Genomic DNA, 19,203 nt, shown 5'->3' with positions numbered 1-19,203 from the left:
AAATTAGGAATGCCATCGATGACCTCATTAGTAGACTGGACATTGCTGAGGAAAGAATCTCTGAGCTTGAGGATACGACAATAAAAACTTTCAAAAGTGAAAAAGCAAAGAGAAAAATAAAGACTGACCCCCCTGCCCAATATATCCAAGACCTGCAGGAAAACTCAAAAAGGTGTAACATATGAGTAATGGGAATACTAGAAGGAGAAGAAAGAAAGGAACAAAGCAATATTTAAAGCAATGATGACAGAGATTTCTCCAAATTAAAGTCTGACACAGAACCAGGAAACTTAGAGAACACCAGGATCAGGAGGGGAAATACCCCCACAAAACACACTCAAGCATATAATATTCTAATTTCAGAAAAATCAAAAAGAAAAAAATCTTGAAACCAGAGAGAGAAAAACACCTTACCTGTAGAGGAGCAAAGATAAGAATTACATCCACCTTCTCCTTGGAAATCATGCAAGCAAGAGAGTAGGAAATAGTATTTAAAATGTTGAGAGAAAAACTACCAACTTAGAATTCTGTACCCTATAAAATTATCTTTAAAAAGTAAAGGAGAAATAAAGATTTTCTCACAAAAATAGAAATTGAGGGAATTTGTGGCCAGTAGACCTGTCTTGCAAATGTTAACAGGTTCTTTAGAGAGAAGGAAAATTATATAGATCAGAAATTCAGATCTACATAAAGATAGGAAGAGCACTGGAGAAGAAATAAATGAAGGTATAATAAAAAGTTATATTTTTCTTATTCTTAATTGGTCTAAAAGATAACTGTCCAAAATAATAGCAACAATGTATTCAGCTATGTAATATATATATACATACCTATGTTTATGTATAAGTAAAATGGATGGCAGAAAGGATACAAAGGATAGGAGGGAAGAATTAGGAATATTTTGTTATTATAAAGTATTTGTACTACCCGTGAAGCAGTATAATGTTATTTAAAATTGTTATGGATTAGTTGTAAATGTATAGTGCAAATTCTAGGGTGATACCTAAAAAAAAAGTATCAAAAGAAGTATAACTGGTATACTAACAAAGGGGATAAAATGAAATTACAAAATCTCAATTGAAAAGCTACAAAAATAGGAGCAAAGAACAATGGCAATAAATAGAAAATAGTAACAAATTTGGTAGATATTAATCCAACTATATCAATAATCACTTTAAATGTCAATGATCTAAATAGAACAAAAAAGAGAGGGATTGTCAGAGTGGATTCAAAACCAGACCTAACTATATATTGTCTACAAGAAACCCACTTTTAATATGAAGACACATAGATTAAAAGTATATGGATGGGGTCTCTGGCTGGTGTGGCTCTGTGGATTGAGTGCTGGCCTGCAAACCAAAGGGTTGCTGGTTTGATTCCCAGTCAGGGCACATGCCTGGGTTATGGGCCAGGTCCCCAGTGCAGGACACAGGAAAGGCAACCATACATTGCTGTTTCTGTCCCTCTCTTTCTCTCCTTCCCTTCTCCTCTCTCTAAAAATAAATAAATAAAATATATATATATTTTTAAAGTAAATGGATGGGGGGAAAATACCATGCTAACATTAATGAAAAGAAAGCAGGAATAGTTATATTAATTTCAGTCAAAACAGATTTCAGAGTGAGGAGTTATCAGGGATAAAGAGAGTATTACATATAATGATAAAGGAGTCAATACTTCATGATGACACAATAATTCCTGTACACGCCCTGACCGGGGATCGAACCCATAACCTTTTTGTGTTTGGGACACATGCCAACCAACTGAGCCACCCAGCCAGGGCCAGATCCCTGCATTTTGAAGGCCCAGTAGACTGGGACCTCAATGCATACCTGAAGAAAAGCTAAGGCAGGTGACAGATTGGCTAACTGCTCCAATGGCAGAAACAAAGAAGAGGTTGCTGCTGCATTGGAATAAGCTTCAACCTCAGAGTTTATCTGGATAAAGAAAGCTCAAGTGTTCCCTGTACACTAGATGTGGGCCACCTCTCTCTTATACCCAAGAGAGATGCCATGGTGTTGTCATGGATCTGTCCAGGAGGGCTGCCTAAATATGCAAACACATCTCCACAGAAAGATGCTGGAGGTATCCCAATGTAAACAACCAGTTGGAATAGAAATGTATTTTCCAAGATCAAGAAGTCAGCAGATGAGAGATCTCCAAGGAGTTCACCTAAAATACCCCATGAAAGAGTCAGCTTTAAAAGTCTGCCACATCCAGGAAGCAATGATGTTGGAAAATGTTAACAATGATGTTAGAAAATGCAGCGTGGTGTGGGCATGTGCGCTCATAAATCACCAATCATGAAATGGCCAAGCGTGTTGAGTCTTCAAAAAAAATCCACTGAAGCTGAACGCAGACTATCACAACTTCGCCAGCTGGTTCACTGATACAGATGGGTTCCTAGAACACTCACCTAGCGGGGGAAGCCTGTACTACAATGGTTGGTCCTGTGGAGGATAATTCTAGGTTTTTGTGGGTTCTCCCTTATAGAGTCACTTTGAAAACAGCTTGGCAGTTTCTTACAAACTTAAACATACACTTATAGAATCCAGCAATCCCACTCCTGGATATTTATCTAAGAGAAGTGAAAACTTACATTCACCCCAAAATCTGTATATGAATTTTTATAGGTGTTTTATTCATAGTTGCCCAAAACTGGAAATAATTCAAATGTCCTTTACCTGGTAAATGAATAAACAAATGTGGTACAGCTATACGATAGAATAATACTAGTCAGTAAATAGAAAGGAATGAATTACTGATCACATAATAACATGAGTGAATCTCATATGAGTTATGCTAAGTTAAACAAGCCAGATTCAAAAGGTTACATACTGTACTTTGCTTTATATGACATTCTGGAAAAGGTAACATTACAGGGACAACAAGATTAGTACGTGCCATGACTGCATTTGTTGAGACTCAAAACTGTACCCTAAAGAGGATGAATATTACTGTGTATACATTATGCAAAAAAAAAATCTATGGAACAGACAGACAAAAATCTCTGAAAGCTTCTTGATTCTGAGTCCTTCTAAACAGTAATCTGGAAATACAAGCCTCACTAAATTTGTAGGATTTAGCCTGAATAAGATGTGGTTAGTTAGTGGAGGTTATCTAATAGTTGAAGCTAGCTATGGAATGGAGATAAGGAGAACATAACTCAAAGAAAAATGTATACATCATGTCTATACATTTTCCCATGGAACCGTTCCACGCATGGGAAATGTGGCCCAGCCCCCACTCGGAAAAGCCAGTGCAGAGTGAGGTTCGGTGGGCAGGACCCACATCCACAGATAGGTTCTCCCGTGGGGAATCAGGCCTGCATTGTACCTAGACTGGATGAGGCTTGCTCTTGCTAAAACTCCCTCACCCTGGATTGAGGCAGCAAATGTTTACTGAGTATCTTTGACTTCCTAAAATCTGAGCTAAACCTCCCAAGTATGGAGTGTAACCACTTTCCCCCTTGAGCTGTAACATCCTTCTCTTTGAAGTAATTAGCAGTATTCTATCCTTGGTTGTCTGAAAAAGGTAATCACCTACAGTGAACCTGTGCATAGTAAATGAGGACCATCCTTGATGTAATGTGCCCAGAAAAGCAATAAAAGCCTGTCCAGGTGGAGGGCTCTGGGGCCCTCTCTCTGACTTAGAGAACGGCCATGCCATCAATTTTTCTCCACAGGATTTCTGTATTCCGTGTGTATTTGTCTCTGGCCGCCACAACACAGGATCCTGCTGGCCAGGATCTGAATCACATGTCCCAAGTGTTATAGTCATTAAATTATCAATGTTATCACTCAAAATAACCTGTTAATTAATTTAATCCCTCAAAAAAATGTAAGGGAAAATAGGAAACAAAAATAAAGTTGCTTTCTGATTATAACCTATAACTTACAAGTCATGCTTATTCAACTTAATGGTTACATTTGGTTTGATAACTTTTTCTTCACGAACACTTGTGCTCATGGTATATGACTTTATATTGTATAAATTATGTAGTGATATTTTTGCTATTATTTTACTATATTAGAGAATTTTAAATGTGTTATTTTATGCTATCTGCCAAACAAATTTGTGAGTTAACACTACTTCCTAGCTCAGGACTTAGATTTTACCAGAAGAAATCATATTGCTCCTGTAAACTCTTTCAGTTTACAAGAGTTCAATTTTCTAAATTCTTAGTTTGGAACATTTAATAATTCTCTGTACCAAAAGAGGTAATGTAGACTTCAAAGCTCTTCACTTCCCCTGGAATGATTTCCAGTGGTTTTAAGTGAAAATCTGATCTAACAGAATTTGGAAATGTGATCCATGTCACCCACCTTCCCTATTCTAAGTCTCTTCGGTGTATGCTGGGATATAAGCACTTAATTTACTTCAAATTAGGCCTAGATATGACAACTGCATTTAAGGTATGTGAGTTAATAATATAAGGTGGACAAAAGCATTCTACTATGGTCTTTCTGATGCTTCCAGTAATAAAGGGTGGAATTCAAAGTGGGCTTATGTAATGTTAGATTAGGTTTCGTGGCATTATAACTGGTTTCTTTGTTTATTTTATATTATTCCAGAGTGATGTCTGCAGGCCTCTGCAGAGAAACACTAAATGACTAATACTGGTGCTGCAAGAGAAAGTCAAGTTAGGGGAACCAAAAGGTAGCTGACCAAAGGCCCGATTATCAGACTGCTCCCAGTCCTTAACTTACTTTGATTGAATGGATGCAAGAGATTTTCTGAAGGTAGACTGAACATCTAACTGGAGCAGCATAGGAAGAGCTGGGTACCCACCCAGCTGGGCCCACAGTGAATGCATTGATGTCTTCTCAGCTACTGGGTAGCTCGAAGTCGACTGATCAGCGTTCCAGATGGCTTCCATCTGGTCTTCCTGTCTAGAGAGTCAGAGAGCACTAATTGGAAGCACCAAATCTCCTGCACTCCATAACCAAATAAAATACATGACTCTTATTCTCCCCACTTCTCTTCACCACCACCACCCTCTCCTATAATGCCTTCCCCCACATGGAGGAACATTAGCCATGCCCTCTTTGACTAAGGAAGGGATTAAACAGCAGAATTTGCTAAAATAGCTCTCCTCCACCCATAAGCTGCATTTCCATGACTCCACCTAGTAATCCATTTTAAAACTGTCTTCTTAACTGCCTGGCGTATATGGACAATATCCAGACTATTTTTTCCCAGCAACCATCTTTTCCCCCTTTCTTCCCAAAGCTCCTACCTTCTTTTTTTTTTAAAGTAATACTTATAAGTTTCTTCAGTGTGTGTTAATTTGTTGATTAGTAAGGAAGAATCAGCTTCATTTTTTAAAAGGAAATCAAAATCAGATATTAAATATTTAAGTAGAAATATATGTAAATAAGTCTCTTGCTAAATTAGCTAAGGAAATTAATAATCCTTAGACTCTCCACTTACCATATTATAATTGTGGGGAAGGGATAGATCTTGTGCGGAAAAAAAAAAGCATTAGGTCCCACATATCATCCAAAGAAAGTTGAGTATCAGTCTTTCCTACCACATACCTCAATTTCTTGAATATGTCAGATTTTCTGTCCTTTTCTGTTGGTAGCTCTAGGAATGGCTGTTGAACAAATTTGGTAGGGGCAGGTATTTGCTTGCTGTCAATGATCAAAGGTACAGGTTGACTAAGATTCAATTTATGTACCTCTTGGAGCTAAAAATAAATTAAAAAAGAAGCAATGAAAAGAAAGGGCCAGAGTCTTTAAGAAGGTTTTCTGAGCCAGCCCTAGGTAAACTATAACTCTTCTTTTATCATGGATTTGCAAATCCTCTTTCTCCATTCTCTTTCTCCCCTTTTCCAATTACTCCTCAACCTCTACTTCACCTCCAACACAGTTTCAGAGCCAGCAGCTATGTTATATATAAACCTTGGTCCTGTGTAAGCTCTGATCCTTGTCCTTGAATTTCCTAGCTGTGTGACTTTGAGGTAGCTGCTAATTTTACCTGCACCTCTTTTTCCTTATTTCCAAGATAAGGATAATAACACAGGCTTGCTCTGACAGTTGTGTAAGATAATATATGTGGAAGCACTTCATAAATTGTGATGCACTATGCAAATGTAATGATAGCTAACATTTACTGAGTACTTACTGAATGTCTGATGCTTTTTATACAGTAATTCATTTGGTATTTACAACAACCTTATGAGATGGGTACTGTTATTATCCTTGTCTTATATATGGGGATCTGGAACTCAGAAAATTTAAGTGGCTTGTCCCAGGTCTCTTACTTAATATGCAGTGAAGCTGATTTGAACCCAGACAATCTGATAGCAGAACCAACCTTTTTACCACCACCCTGACCGAGTATAAGGTATTTATTTCATTTCTACTCTCTTCTCCATTTTGCTTTTCCCTTTCCCTTCTTTATGCCTTGATACCCACTTTATCATCTAGATTATGGTGCCTGGACCCCACCCATACCCATATTCATTCTCTGAAATGCCCTAGACATTGTGACTCCTGTTAGACGGTCCCATGGCATGCCAACTCATCTTGCTTTACACTTATATTAGCCATATTTTCCAAACCAAAAGCTGGCAAAAATATCCATTTTGTCAAAGAGCTTTAATATTTAGCACCTGCCATGACAAAGTAACCACTTGAGCTAAAGCCAACCCGTCAAGGAGCTTTAATGTTTAAAATGTAACGCTTCTGGAAAATTCACAATATGTCTGATTTGAATCAGGCTATAATGAGAAGTCTCTGTACCTTCTAAAGTACTAAGTAAACTGCTCTTGTTAATTAATTTAGTGAAAGAAAAAGATATAAATAAAAATATATTCCTAGACCTCCAAGAATATTCCAGAACTCCATGCTAGAACATGTAATGGGAGCATGTAATCCCAGAACAAAGAACTCTAATCTCACCTTTATAACTTTTTGGAAGGTCATCTCAGAAAGAGCTTTGGGACATAAGGAGCAGACTGTCAGAGGTGGACAGGATCTTCTGTGCCTAGTGCTATATAAGCGAGTCAAGTAAATCCTTATCTCCTTTCTTATAAATTCACCATATTAAAACTTGCTTTCTGATAGTTGTGAGGAGAGAATTAACCACCATGAATCAGTTGGAGAGTAGTGACTTCAAGAGGTTTCATATTTAGAGGCTGGTAGATGTGGTTTGACTAGGAAGGAATTGAGCATTTCTGGAAGTCTCTCCTATTCTAATCTTTTCGCAGACAGTATTCTTATCATCAGTTCAGGAGCCTCACTGAAGTCACAGTGGAGTGGGTTGAATGGTGAAACCCCCAGAAGATATGCTCACCAGAACCTGTGAATGTGACATCACTGAGAAAAAGGGTCTTTACAGATGTAACTAAGGATTTTAAGATGAGATCGTTCTAGATTAACCAGGTGGGTCCTAAATCCATGACACATGACTTCGGAAGAGTCTGAAGTGAAGACAGACAAACTGGGAAAAAGGCCATGGGAAAGACGAATGCAGAGACTGGAGTTATGCAGCTACAAGCCAATAAATGCCAAAGATTGTCCACAGACACCAGAATCTAGGAGAGAGACATGGAATACAGTAATTTTTTCTCCCAGAACCTCCAGAAGAAACCAACTCCATCTTGATTTCACAAACTGGCTTCCAGAACTGTAAGAGAATACATTTCTGTTGTTTTAAGCCATCGGGTTTGTTATGGCAGCCCTAGGAAACCAATATGCATAGTATCTCCAGATAAACGTTATTTTTCAAAGCTTGCCTCTTTCATTTTTCTTATAACACACTGGGGAGAGGGAATATAAAACAGGTTACCTGGCCAAATAAGGACATCATTTTCCTCAGACACTGATTCCGTTTCTGCTCTAGAGACTTCTGCTTCTTGGTCCAGACCACCATCACCTTTTTCTGGTAGTCGTCAATTCTGCTCAGTATTAAGTAGAGGTTCTGGGTTTCATGACCTTTCCCACTGTTTTGGATGGCTTGTAATCGTTTGATTATGTTGTTTCTTGAAAAAAATTAACAAGAATTAGATGGATATAATTACCGTAATTCAACAAACCTGACCTCATTACTTCAATTCTCATCTCATCCTGAGTGAGTAGAGAAGGACGGAATAAGAGTGCGAGGCTTGCTTAATGAGACCGTCTAGTTCCATATGAGACTAAACTTTCAAAGATCTATATGACTGTCAAGTTTTCATTAACTCTTCACAGTTTAGTGTTATGATAGTATTGTTTATTATTATTTTAATACATTAAAATTTTAATACTGATACATACAAGACATACAAAAATACATAATACAATTTTTAAAAAGATTTTACTTATTCTTTAGAGAGAGGGGAAGGGAGGGAGAAAGAGAGGGAGAGAAACATCGATATGCGAGAAAAACATCAATCAGTTGCCTCTCACATGCCCCCAACCAGGACCTGGCCCACAACTCAGGCATGTGCCCTGACTAGGAAGCAAACCAATGACCTTTGGTTTCACAGGCCGGTGCTTAACCTGCTGCCACTAGCCAGGATGGTACATGATACAATTACTAAAAAAAACACAAAACTGTGTCCTTGCCTTCAAAGCACTTACAAGCCAGACTAGGAGACTAATAAATAAACTATGTCAAAGAGAGAATTAAATAAATGCTAAGTAGAAATGTAAACATGCTGTTTGAGCAAAAAGGAATGCATAATTCTACTAAGAGGAACAAAAAAGACTTTATAGGAAGATGTTGAATAGGGTCTTGAGGAATCATAAAAATCTACTCTCTCTCTTTATTATAATGTATGACACCATGTTTGGATCTCCTAAACAGATAGTGTTTCACCATCCACATATTGCAGGAGAGGAAGAAGAATCTGAGTAAAGTGAAATGATTTTCTAAAGTCACATAGTAAAAATAATAATAAAAATAAGGTCACATAATAAATAGCAGATTTGGGTAGCAAATCCAGATCTCCTTTCTCACAATACCAGTATTTCTCAAAGTGTGGACTGAATCATTTGTGGGAGTAGGGGGTGTTGCTAGTTGAACATACAGATTCCAAGGTGCTTTCCCAGATCTTTTGAATCAAAATCTTGGTGATAGGCTTCAGGATCTGTATTTTAACAAAATCTCAGGCAAATCTTCAGTTTGGGAAGAAGGGGATGAGGAACTGCAGGTTGAGAGAATACTATATATAAATGTAAGAGAATGAAAGTTATATTTTGGGAGTGGTGAGTAGTCTAGGACTTTTAGGCCATGGACATATGAAAGGAGGTAGTGGGGGAGGAGACTAGAATGTCTGGATTATGAAGGCCTTAAAAGGCATGTTAAAGGATTTAGATTTGGGAGTAGGGGTTGGCAATGGGAATCTGTTGAAGATATTTTTCTGAATATATGTATTTTACATATATATATACACACACATAGAGAAAATAACTCTTAGATCTCTTTTGTGGGTTATATAATTAATAGCTTAGAACCTACTGTAATATATGGATAACTTAATACTTAAATGTGTCAACTTTCTGAATTAATTTAGTATATTTTAATTAATTTTCCAATAGCCTTGGATTTTTTCCATATCCTTTAGGTGATTTTTGTTTTATTTTTTTCATTCTTATAACCATCTTTATTACATGTGTTTTTAATCACTTCTCCACATGCATGACAGAATGCCTATCACATCCATTCCCATAAATAATGTTGTTCTCAATGAAGCAAGTGGGGAGCATTCTTATAACCATCTCTTATGCTATTCAAAAATAGTTAATATTATTATACTTCGTTTTTTCTCTTCTGTATGTTAGAATCTTCTTGACCTAGCTATCCTTGTAATGGAATCTTCAATCTATCAATATTTTGTTTCTGTTATACATGTTAGTGATTTGATTATAATATCAAATATTAAAGAAGAGCTTTCTAAAAAAAGAATTGATCTTTGATCGGATTAAAGTTATAATTGTATAAATTGAGTGTTGTTTCAAAATATTGATCTATATATTTCAATTTTTTAATGATTTTACTAAAGCAGGGCAGATCATATCACTTAGGTCTTCAAAATCTCCAATAAATCCAAACAAACTAATTGCCATACAAAAATTGAGAAAGTTCTTTAAGAACTTCCCTCTAAAAGTACCAAGCCTATATGATATCATAGGTGAAATCTGCCAAACCTTAAAAGAACAGCAAATTTTACTTTTAAACTCCCAATCATAGAAAAAGATAAGTTTTCACATTTTTTAATGAAAGAAGCTTAAAATTATACCAAAAATTGACAAAGCACCAAAAGAAGTAAACCATCAAACTTACTAATTAATATCAATGCAAAAATAAATAGCATATTAGCAAACAAATTCCCTAATACATTCACAGAAGGATGACAAGTAGGATTTATTCCAAGAATACAATGATGATTTAATATAATTAATTATATTAATAGATCTGAGGAAAAAATAATATTTTCCTTAAAACACATGAAAATGATGTGCTGAAATTACATTTAACAAAATGTAATTTAACAAATTTAACAATTTAACATCCATCCTTGATTTTTTTTTTTAACCCTCACCTGAGAACATGCTTATTAAGTTTAGAGAGAGGGGGAGGGAGGGACAGAAACATCAATCAGTTGCCTCTCACATGCACCCTGACTGGGGTGCGAACCTGCAACCTAGGCATGTGCCCTGACCCACAACCTTTTGGTTTACAGGACAACGCTCCAACCAACTGAGCCACACTGGCCAGGGCCAATTCTTGATTTTTAAAAAACAGAATGAAATGGGAACAAATGGATATTTTAATATGATAAGATGTACTTAAACCCCAAAGCCAGTATTTTTCTTATAAGTACTAGAAAGATATTCACTGTCACCACTATCTTTTTAACCAATTTATTCTTATTTTTTAACAAGTAGCAATGAAAGAAGGACTTATATTTTGGCAACCTGAGTTACACAAGAATGGAGAAAATAACAACAAAAAAGAAATTAACTAAGGTTAAGGACATTTTGCACCTTTTTCAGAAAGGAGAATATCAATGTAAATGATCCTTTAAAAATATTTGAATATGAACTTTTCTTAGAAAAGAATCCATGGGACCATGGAAAGGCACTCACAGCTGTTACTCAGGGCAGTCAAATGAATAAAGATGGTCTTGTGGCCATACCTCCAATATTTTTTAACAGAGTCCTAAGGCACTAACCAATTCAAGAGTGAAATTACATGTTTAAAAATTGGAAACTCTATCACTTCTCGGCCTTTTGGCTAAGATCAAGTGTAAAAATTAGAAACTCTTAAGTGTAAAAAATTATTATTGGTAGGTATTATGGTTACATACCTGGAGAACTTAAGAATATCAATTGAAAAACTTTCACATGCTTGAATACAGTAAGATGGCTGCATAGAAAATTGATATAGAGAAATGGTCCGATGGTAATGGATCGTCAGAACTCAACTAAAGTTAATGTCATTATACAAATAATTTCCATTTACAATAGTAACAACAAAAATAAAAACTACTAGGATATACACTTATGGAAGAATATACCAGAGCTATCTGAAAACTTTAAGATGCTCCTGAAGGACACACATATACCCTGAACAAAAAGAAAGGTAAACCATACTCTTGGATAGGAAGACTGTGTTAATGAAAATAAGCTAGATTTTGGGTTTTTAAAAAAATAACCCCCAAATCTTAGCAGCTAAAAATAAAATCTACTTGCTGTTCATACTACAAATCCATCAGGGTTCAGCAAGGAGAGCTTCATTGTACACTCTCAGGAACACAGGCTAGCAGAACAGCCACCACCTTAAACATTGTGGGTTATCATGCTAGAGGAAAAGGAAACTTTGGAGAGTCTCAAACAGTCAATGACAAGCTCAGCACAGAAATGACACACACCAGTTCTGCTCACATCTTATTGACAAGTACTGGCAGACACTATAATGACTACAGCAAAGCCACAGCCTCATAAAAAAACTAATAACCAACAGTGAAAGTACTAAAATAGACCAAGAAAGAATTTTTAAAATCAAAATTTTTTACAAAGCAAAACCCGCCAGAAGTAGAGTTAAAACACAAACAAGTAGGAGAAATTTGGCAATTTATATCACAGACATGGGACTAATTTTCCAAATATTTAAGCAGATTCCCCAAATCAATTTAAAAAAGCAAGTTGACAACCCAAGTGAAATATGGGCAAAATGTTTTAACAATGTCTTCCCAGAAAAGAAAATACAGATGGCTCTTAAGTCTAGGAAAAGATGTTTTACTGCATCCATAATAAAAATAATGACAATTAAAGCAGCAAAATGCCATATTTTATCTATTCTGTTGGCAATGAACAAAAAAAATTGATAATGGTTCATGTTAGTGTTGATGTGAGGAAATACTACTTTATAACATTGACCAACATTTAAATTATCACATCCTCTTTGAAAAGCAATTTGCTGAAGATCTATCACAATTACAAAACACCCTTTGATGCAGAAATTCTACCTCTAGGCATATACATACATATATATGACTGTGTACAAGAGTGTTCATAGAAGTATATTTTTATAATGCAAAATATTGAAAACATAAATATCAACCAGAGGTTAAGTAAATTCTGGTAAATCCAGACTTTGAATACTATGTAGTTATAAAATGAATGAGTAGACTCTTTATATATTAATACCCAAGTTACCTGATACTTAATATCTAAGTTAAGTTATGAAAAAAATCAAGTGTTGTAACTTTAAAATATGTAAAAAGGGGGATAAAAAAGCATATGTACTTTTCTACATATGCAGAACATGTTTCTGAATGGACATATATTAGTAGCCCCGGGGTAGAGGCCTAATGGCTATGGATAGGACTATTAGGGAGACCTTTTCACTCTACCATTTGCACTTTTTAAATATTGTACCAGGTGAATGTAATACTTATTTTTTAATGTAAATATAACAAAGTGAAAAAAGATATAAGAGAACTGGAGAATGACCAGGAACATGCTATTTAAAATTCTCAAGTGGATAAAAGTGTTAAACTGTAAAAACAGATTGCAAACACTAGGAATATTCAGTTTAGAAAGATAAAACTAAAGACAGGTATAGAGTAAAACATTTTCCACAAATCTAAGAGTATTTAAGCTTTGAAATGATAATTTCTGATTATATCTTGGATAAGTATTTCTTTTGCTCCTTGTTGTTCCAACCCTTAGTTATCAAATGAATTCTGTCCTCAAAAATGTAAATTTTGTGAGAACAAGGAACTTTGTTTTATTTCACTGCTATATGCCTAGCACCTAGAACAATGCTTGGTACACGCTAAGCATTACCATAAATATCTGTTGAATAAATAACAGTTGTTCCTGTAATTAATAACCTCTTCTATTATAGGTTTTAGTTTGGCTTCTTGTGATTTAAACTTTAAAAATTTCCCCAAAATAATAGGTTGTCAATTTCAAAACACAAATGCTAAGGATGTACTTTCCCTGACCCATTTGTGATCATTGCAATTTCAATTTATTTATTATTTTTAAAAATATTTTATGTATTTATTTATTTTAGAGAGAGAGGAAGGGAAGGAGAGAAAGAGGGAGAGAAACATCTATGTGTGGTTGCCTCTCGTGTGCCCCAAACCAGGGATCTGGCCTGCAACCCAGGCATGTGCCCTGACTGGGAATCAAACCAGTGACCTTTAGTGTACAGGATGACTCTCCAACCAACTAAGCCACACTGGCCAGGGCTGATATTTGAAATTTTTAAAAATCAGGATGGGACCCATTTCTTCCAGGTCACTTCAGCAGTTGAGTTGCCATGGCAATGCCTTTGTACATAACCTGCCATCTCCCATTTTAAGAATCATATGTCTTCTGGTGAGCCCAAGATGATATAAGAAATTGAGAATAACTGGAAGCATCTCTAAGCTTTTGAAGTTGGTATTTTGGAGATCAGTCATGATCCATGAAATTTATCTTAGTATCTCTGCTAGAGATGTATATAAATGAAATTGTTATATACTACTTATTTTCTAAAAAATAGCTCCTTTTGCTAACTTAATAGGCTTCTATCCCATAGACCTTCCGTAAGAGAATGTTTACAACATCTGATCTGACAAATATGCACATACTTACAGGGAATTGAGGGAGGGTATTTGAAATCAGAACTAAACCGGAAATCCAGAAATATAATAGTTATATCTACCTTGCACGCTGGATCAGCCTATAGGCAATGTACTTGTGGAATAGGTATCCCAGCCGAATGGTGTCTGTATGAAATGTCTCAATTATGAGATTCCTAGCTGTCGTGTGTAGCTCTGAAGGGAGTCCAGAAGTTTTTGTAGCCTGATTTAAGAGTATTAGGTTCTTCCTTTGAGCCTCCACATCAACAAAATACCTCTGTTCTTTGAGTTCTTGAGGAGAAGGAGGAGGCACCATCATCTTGGGTTTCTTGGTACCTGAAACTGAAGTCATTATGCAGGGCTTGCTTATAGGGGGAAATCGGGATTTCCAGTCCCATTCAGAATGCGAAATCTGTGATGTTTTGGGTAGTTGAGTAGTAAGAGAAGGTAGTGCTGTTACAGGCTTCCTGAGAGTTGGAAGGTACCCCTCATCAATGTAAGGAATTTGGGATCCTGGTGTCCCGTAATTGGTGAGATAGGACTGAAATGTCATAAATTGTTCCATAGCAAAAGGATCATGGAGTCTCTGGATTTCTTCAGAAGTGTCTGGTATTTGGGACTTCTTAGTGGTGAAAGGGGCTTGAGGTACTTTGAAATTTGGAGCACTGGGATGGACCAATGCTGATTTGGACTTCAGAGAAGAAATAATTGCCAATCTTTCCTGACTTTTCTTAGAGACAGAAGAGGACAAATCTTTCTGGGGCTTTACAGGGATAGAGGGGGCCCATAGTGTTGGATGATGCCTAGGGGCAGGAGAGATCCATAGTGGGGAGGCTTGTCTAGGAAAGGTCCATGGTGCCAGATGCTGCCCAAGAGTACAAGGGGCTTGTAGATAGGGAGATTGCTCACAGGTGGCAGGGAGCTGAAATGCCTGGTGCTGCTCAGAGAGGGTTAAGGATCCAGATTCCATGAGCTCCCCAGGGATAGAAGAGGCCCCAGGTACCAAGGGCTTCCCAGGAGCAAGAGGAGCCCAGAGACTGGGAATCTGTGAGGAGGTGGGTGGAACTCCAGATATAAGGGTCTGTCTGGAGGTAAGAGGTGACTGGGGAGTCAGAGTGTCCTTAGTTCTGAGGAACTGCCTAGAGCTAAGAAGGGGATCCAATGTAAGGGGCTGTTCTGGAGTTGGAGGGGCCCCTGATATTGGGAGCTTCCCAGGGGTGGGAGTGACCTCTGGTGCTAGGAACTGCACAGAGGTGGACTGACCCTTAGAAACCAGTGCCTGCCCAGAGGAAGGAAAAGTCTGTGGTGTCAGGAGCTTCCTAGGGTCAGAAGGAATCCCCTTTCCCAGGGATTTCCCAGGGACAAAAGGGACTTGGGTAAGAGGAGACCTTGATATCTGCAAAGGAGTAGAAGAGACCTCGAATATAGGGGACTTCTCAGCAATAGGAGCAGATGATGCCAGGGACTGCCTAGTTTTTGATGGAATGGAGTGCCTAGAGGGGAGAGAAGTCTTTGATTCTTGAAATGGTTTGAGAGTGAAAGGTGCCATTATGGGGAACTGCTTAGGAACGTGGGGAGCACTTGGTTTGATGGATTTATCAGTAACGGAAAAGGTCCCCACTTCCAGGGTATGTCCTGAAGAAGGACCAGCCCCGTGTTGTGAAAGCTGCTCAATAATGGGAGGAGCTCTTGATTTTAGGTCCTGCTTAGACATATGAGTAATACCCACAGGCTGGGCCTGTTCTGGGGTGAAGGGGGCTCCCAAAAGTTGGACTTGCTTAGGGGTAAGGGAATATCTTAAAACACGGGCTTTATCTGAGGTGAGAGGGGGCCTCAAAGGCCTCTTCTGTTCAGGGCTAAGAGTGACAGCTGACACCCAGCCATTTTGGGGGATAATGGGAACTCCCAATGCCTGGGCCTGATTCAGAGTGAAAGGAGTGCCAAATGACTGAGCCTGTTCATGGGAAGGAGTGACCCCCAGTGCTTGGTTCTGCTTAAGAGTAAGAGTGTTTGATACTTCCTGAACCGTTTCTGGAGTAATAGAGACCCTCGATATCCGGGTCTGTTCTGCAGTGAGAGAGGTCTCTAATGCCTGAGCCTGGTCGGGGGTAAGTGGCACCCCCAATGCTTGTTCCTGCTCAGGTGTGAGGGTGATACCCACTTCCTGGGCTTGTTCATGGGTATGTGTGATACCCCAAATCTGCTCTTTCTCAGGAGTAAGAGTGAACACCAGTGCCTGTGCCTCTTCTGGAAGAAGGTCCTGCAGTGCTTCTGTCTGCTGTGGTGTGATAGTGACGCCCAATGTCTCATCCAGTGCTTGAGTAGGAAGGACACCAAATATCTGGGCCTGTTGAGTGGTTATAGGGATCTGCATTGCCTTACTCTGTTCCAAAGTGACAGAATCCTTTAGTGTCTGGCCCTGGTTAGGGGTAATAGGGGCCCTCAATGTCCAGCCTTGTTGGAGAATGAGAGGAGTCCTCAATTCTCGGACTTGTTCGTGTGTGCGTGTGAATCCCAAACCCTGGGACTTTTCAGGTGTGAAGGTAACCTCCAATGCCTTGAATTGCTCAGGGGTAAAAGTGATGCCCTGGGCCTGCTGAGGGGTGAGAGTGATATCCAGAGCCTGGGCCTGGTCAGGGGTAAGAGTGACCCCAACAGCCTGGGCCGGCTGAGGGGTAATAGTGGCACCAAGTGCCTGGGCCTGTTCAGGGGTGACAGTGACCCCAAGTGCCTGGGCCTGGTCAGGGGTGAGTGTGACTCCAAGTGCCTGGGCCTGCTGAGCGGTAATAGTGACCCCAAGAGCCTGGGCCTGCTGAGTGGTGATGGTGACTCCTAGTGCCTGGGTTTGTTCAGGGGTGAGAGTGACCCTAAGTGCCTGGGCCTGGTCAGGCGGGACAGTGACCCCAGGTGCCTGTTGAGGGGTGACAGTGACCCCACGTGCCTGGGCCTGCTGAGGGGTGAAAGTGACCCCAAGTGCCTGGGCCTGGTCAGGGGTGAGAGTGACCCCAAGTGCCTGGGCCTGTTCAGGGGTGAGAGTGATGCCTATTGCCTGGGCCTGTTGAGGGTTGAGAGTGACCTCAAGTGCCTGGGCCTGCTGAGGGGTGAAAGTGGCCCCAAGTGCCTGGGCCTGCTGAGGGGTAAGAGTGACCCCAAGTGCCTGGGCCTGCTGAGGGGTGAGAGTGACCCTAAGTGCCTGGGCCTGGTCAGGCGGGACAGTGACCCCAGGTGCCTGCTGAGGGGTGAGAGTGACCCCAAGTGCCTGGGCCTGCTGAGGGGTGAGAGTGATCCCAAGTGCCTGGGCCTGTTGAGGGGTAATAGTGGCCCCAAGTGCCTGGGCCTGTTCAGGGGTGAGAGTGACCCCAAGTGCCTGGGCCTGCTGAGGGGTAAGAGTGACCCCAAGTGCCTGGGCCTGTTCAGGGGTGAGAGTGACCCCAAGCTCCTGGGCCTGGTCAGGGGTGACAGTGACCCCAAGTGTCTGGGCCTGCTGAGGGGTGACAGTGACCCCAAGTGCCTGGGCCTGCTGAGGGGTGAAAGTGACCCCAAGTGTCTGGGCCTGCTGAGGGGTGACAGTGACCCCAAGCTCCTGAGCCTGGTCAGGGGTGAGAGTGACCCCAAGTGCCTGGGCCTGCTGAGGGGTGACAGTGACCCCAAGCTCCTGAGCCTGGTCAGGGGTGACAGTGACCCCAAGAGCCTGGGCCTGCTGAGGGGTGACAGTGACCCCAAGTGCCTGGGCCTGGTCAGGGGTGAGAGTGACCCCAAGTGCCTGGGCCTGCTGAGGGGTAATAGTGACCCCAAGTGCCTGGGTTTGTTCAGGGGTGAGAGTAACCCCAAATGCCTGGGCCTGCTGAGAGGTAAGAGTGACCCCAAGCTCCTGGGCCTGGTCAGGGGTGAGAGTGACCCCAAGTGCCTGGGCCTGCTGAGGGGTGACAGTGACCCCAAGCTCCTGAGCCTGGTCAGGGGTGAGAGTGACCCCAAGTGCCTGGGCCTGCTGAGGGGTGACAGTGACCCCAAGTGCCTGGGCCTGGTCAGGGGTGACAGTGACCCCAAGTGTCTGGGCCTGCTGAGGGGTGACAGTGACCCCAAGTGCCTGGGCCTGCTGAGGGGTGAAAGTGACCCCAAGTGTCTGGGCCTGCTGAGGGGTGACAGTGACCCCAAGCTCCTGAGCCTGGTCAGGGGTGAGAGTGACCCCAAGTGCCTGGGCCTGCTGAGGGGTGACAGTGACCCCAAGCTCCTGAGCCTGGTCAGGGGTGAGAGTGACCCCAAGTGCCTGGGCCTGCTGAGGGGTGACAGTGACCCCAAGTGCCTGGGCCTGGTCAGGGGTGACAGTGACCCCAAGTGTCTGGGCCTGCTGAGGGGTGACAGTGACCCCAAGTGCCTGGGCCTGCTGAGGGGTGAAAGTGACCCCAAGTGTCTGGGCCTGCTGAGGGGTGACAGTGACCCCAAGCTCCTGAGCCTGGTCAGGGGTGAGAGTGACCCCAAGTGCCTGGGCCTGCTGAGGGGTGACAGTGACCCCAAGCTCCTGAGCCTGGTCAGGGGTGAGAGTGACCCCAAGAGCCTGGGCCTGCTGAGGGGTGACAGTGACCCCAAGAGCCTGGGCCTGCTGAGGGGTGACAGTGACCCCAAGTCCCTGGGCATGGTCAGGGGTGAGAGTGACCCCAAGCTCCTGGGCCTGGTCAGGGGTGACAGTGACCCCAAGAGCCTGGGCCTGGTCAGGGGTGACAGTGACCCCAAGAGCCTGGGCCTGCTGAGGGGTGACAGTGACCCCAAGTGCCTGGGCCTGGTCAGGGGTGAGAGTGACCCCAAGTGCCTGGGCCTGCTGAGGGATGACAGTGACTCCAAGTGCCTGGGCCTGCTGAGGGCTGAGAGTCACCCCAAAGGTCTGGGCATGTTCTTGGGTAATAGGTACCCCCAAAATTTGTTCCTGTTCTGCTGTTAGTGGGATGTGCTTTGCCTGGGCTTGTTCTAAAGTGAGAGATGACTTTAGTGACTGGTTCTGCTCAGGGGTAATAGGGCTTCTCAATGCCTGGTCTTGTGGCTGCATGAGAAAGGCCTCCAGTACTTGTGCCTTCTGAAGTTTGAAAGGGATTTTCAATGTGGGGATTTGTTCAAAAGTGAGAGGAGTCCTCAGTGCC

The 19,203-nt window shown here is 41.1% G+C and overlaps 1 protein-coding gene and 1 long non-coding RNA gene across 2 annotated transcripts in view; one reads left to right on the top strand and one right to left on the bottom strand.

Moving 5' to 3' along the window:
- Positions 1–19,203, top strand: part of LOC123478203 (uncharacterized) — an 82,784-nt gene that overhangs the window by 28,809 nt on the left and 34,772 nt on the right. The gene's annotated exons all lie outside the window — the stretch shown is intronic.
- FAM186A (family with sequence similarity 186 member A) overlaps positions 3,865–19,203 on the bottom strand; it is a 48,045-nt gene continuing 32,706 nt past the window's right edge. Inside the window, exons 5-12 of the mRNA XM_053921498.1 lie at positions 17,322–18,878; positions 16,983–17,147; positions 15,801–15,989; positions 15,248–15,629; positions 14,155–15,157; positions 7,798–7,990; positions 5,534–5,692; positions 3,865–4,888 (exon numbers count right to left, since the gene is read on the bottom strand). Coding sequence (XP_053777473.1) covers positions 4,706–4,888; positions 5,534–5,692; positions 7,798–7,990; positions 14,155–15,157; positions 15,248–15,629; positions 15,801–15,989; positions 16,983–17,147; positions 17,322–18,878 — 3,831 coding nt within the window. The 3' untranslated portion in view covers positions 3,865–4,705. The remainder of the gene's footprint in view (positions 4,889–5,533; positions 5,693–7,797; positions 7,991–14,154; positions 15,158–15,247; positions 15,630–15,800; positions 15,990–16,982; positions 17,148–17,321; positions 18,879–19,203) is intronic.

This window comes from Desmodus rotundus, chromosome 3 (genome assembly GCF_022682495.2).
Source record: "Desmodus rotundus isolate HL8 chromosome 3, HLdesRot8A.1, whole genome shotgun sequence".
NCBI lineage: Eukaryota > Metazoa > Chordata > Mammalia > Chiroptera > Phyllostomidae > Desmodus > Desmodus rotundus.
The sequence above is the reverse complement of the archived record's forward strand: the minus strand, read 5'-3'. Positions and strand labels throughout refer to the sequence as shown.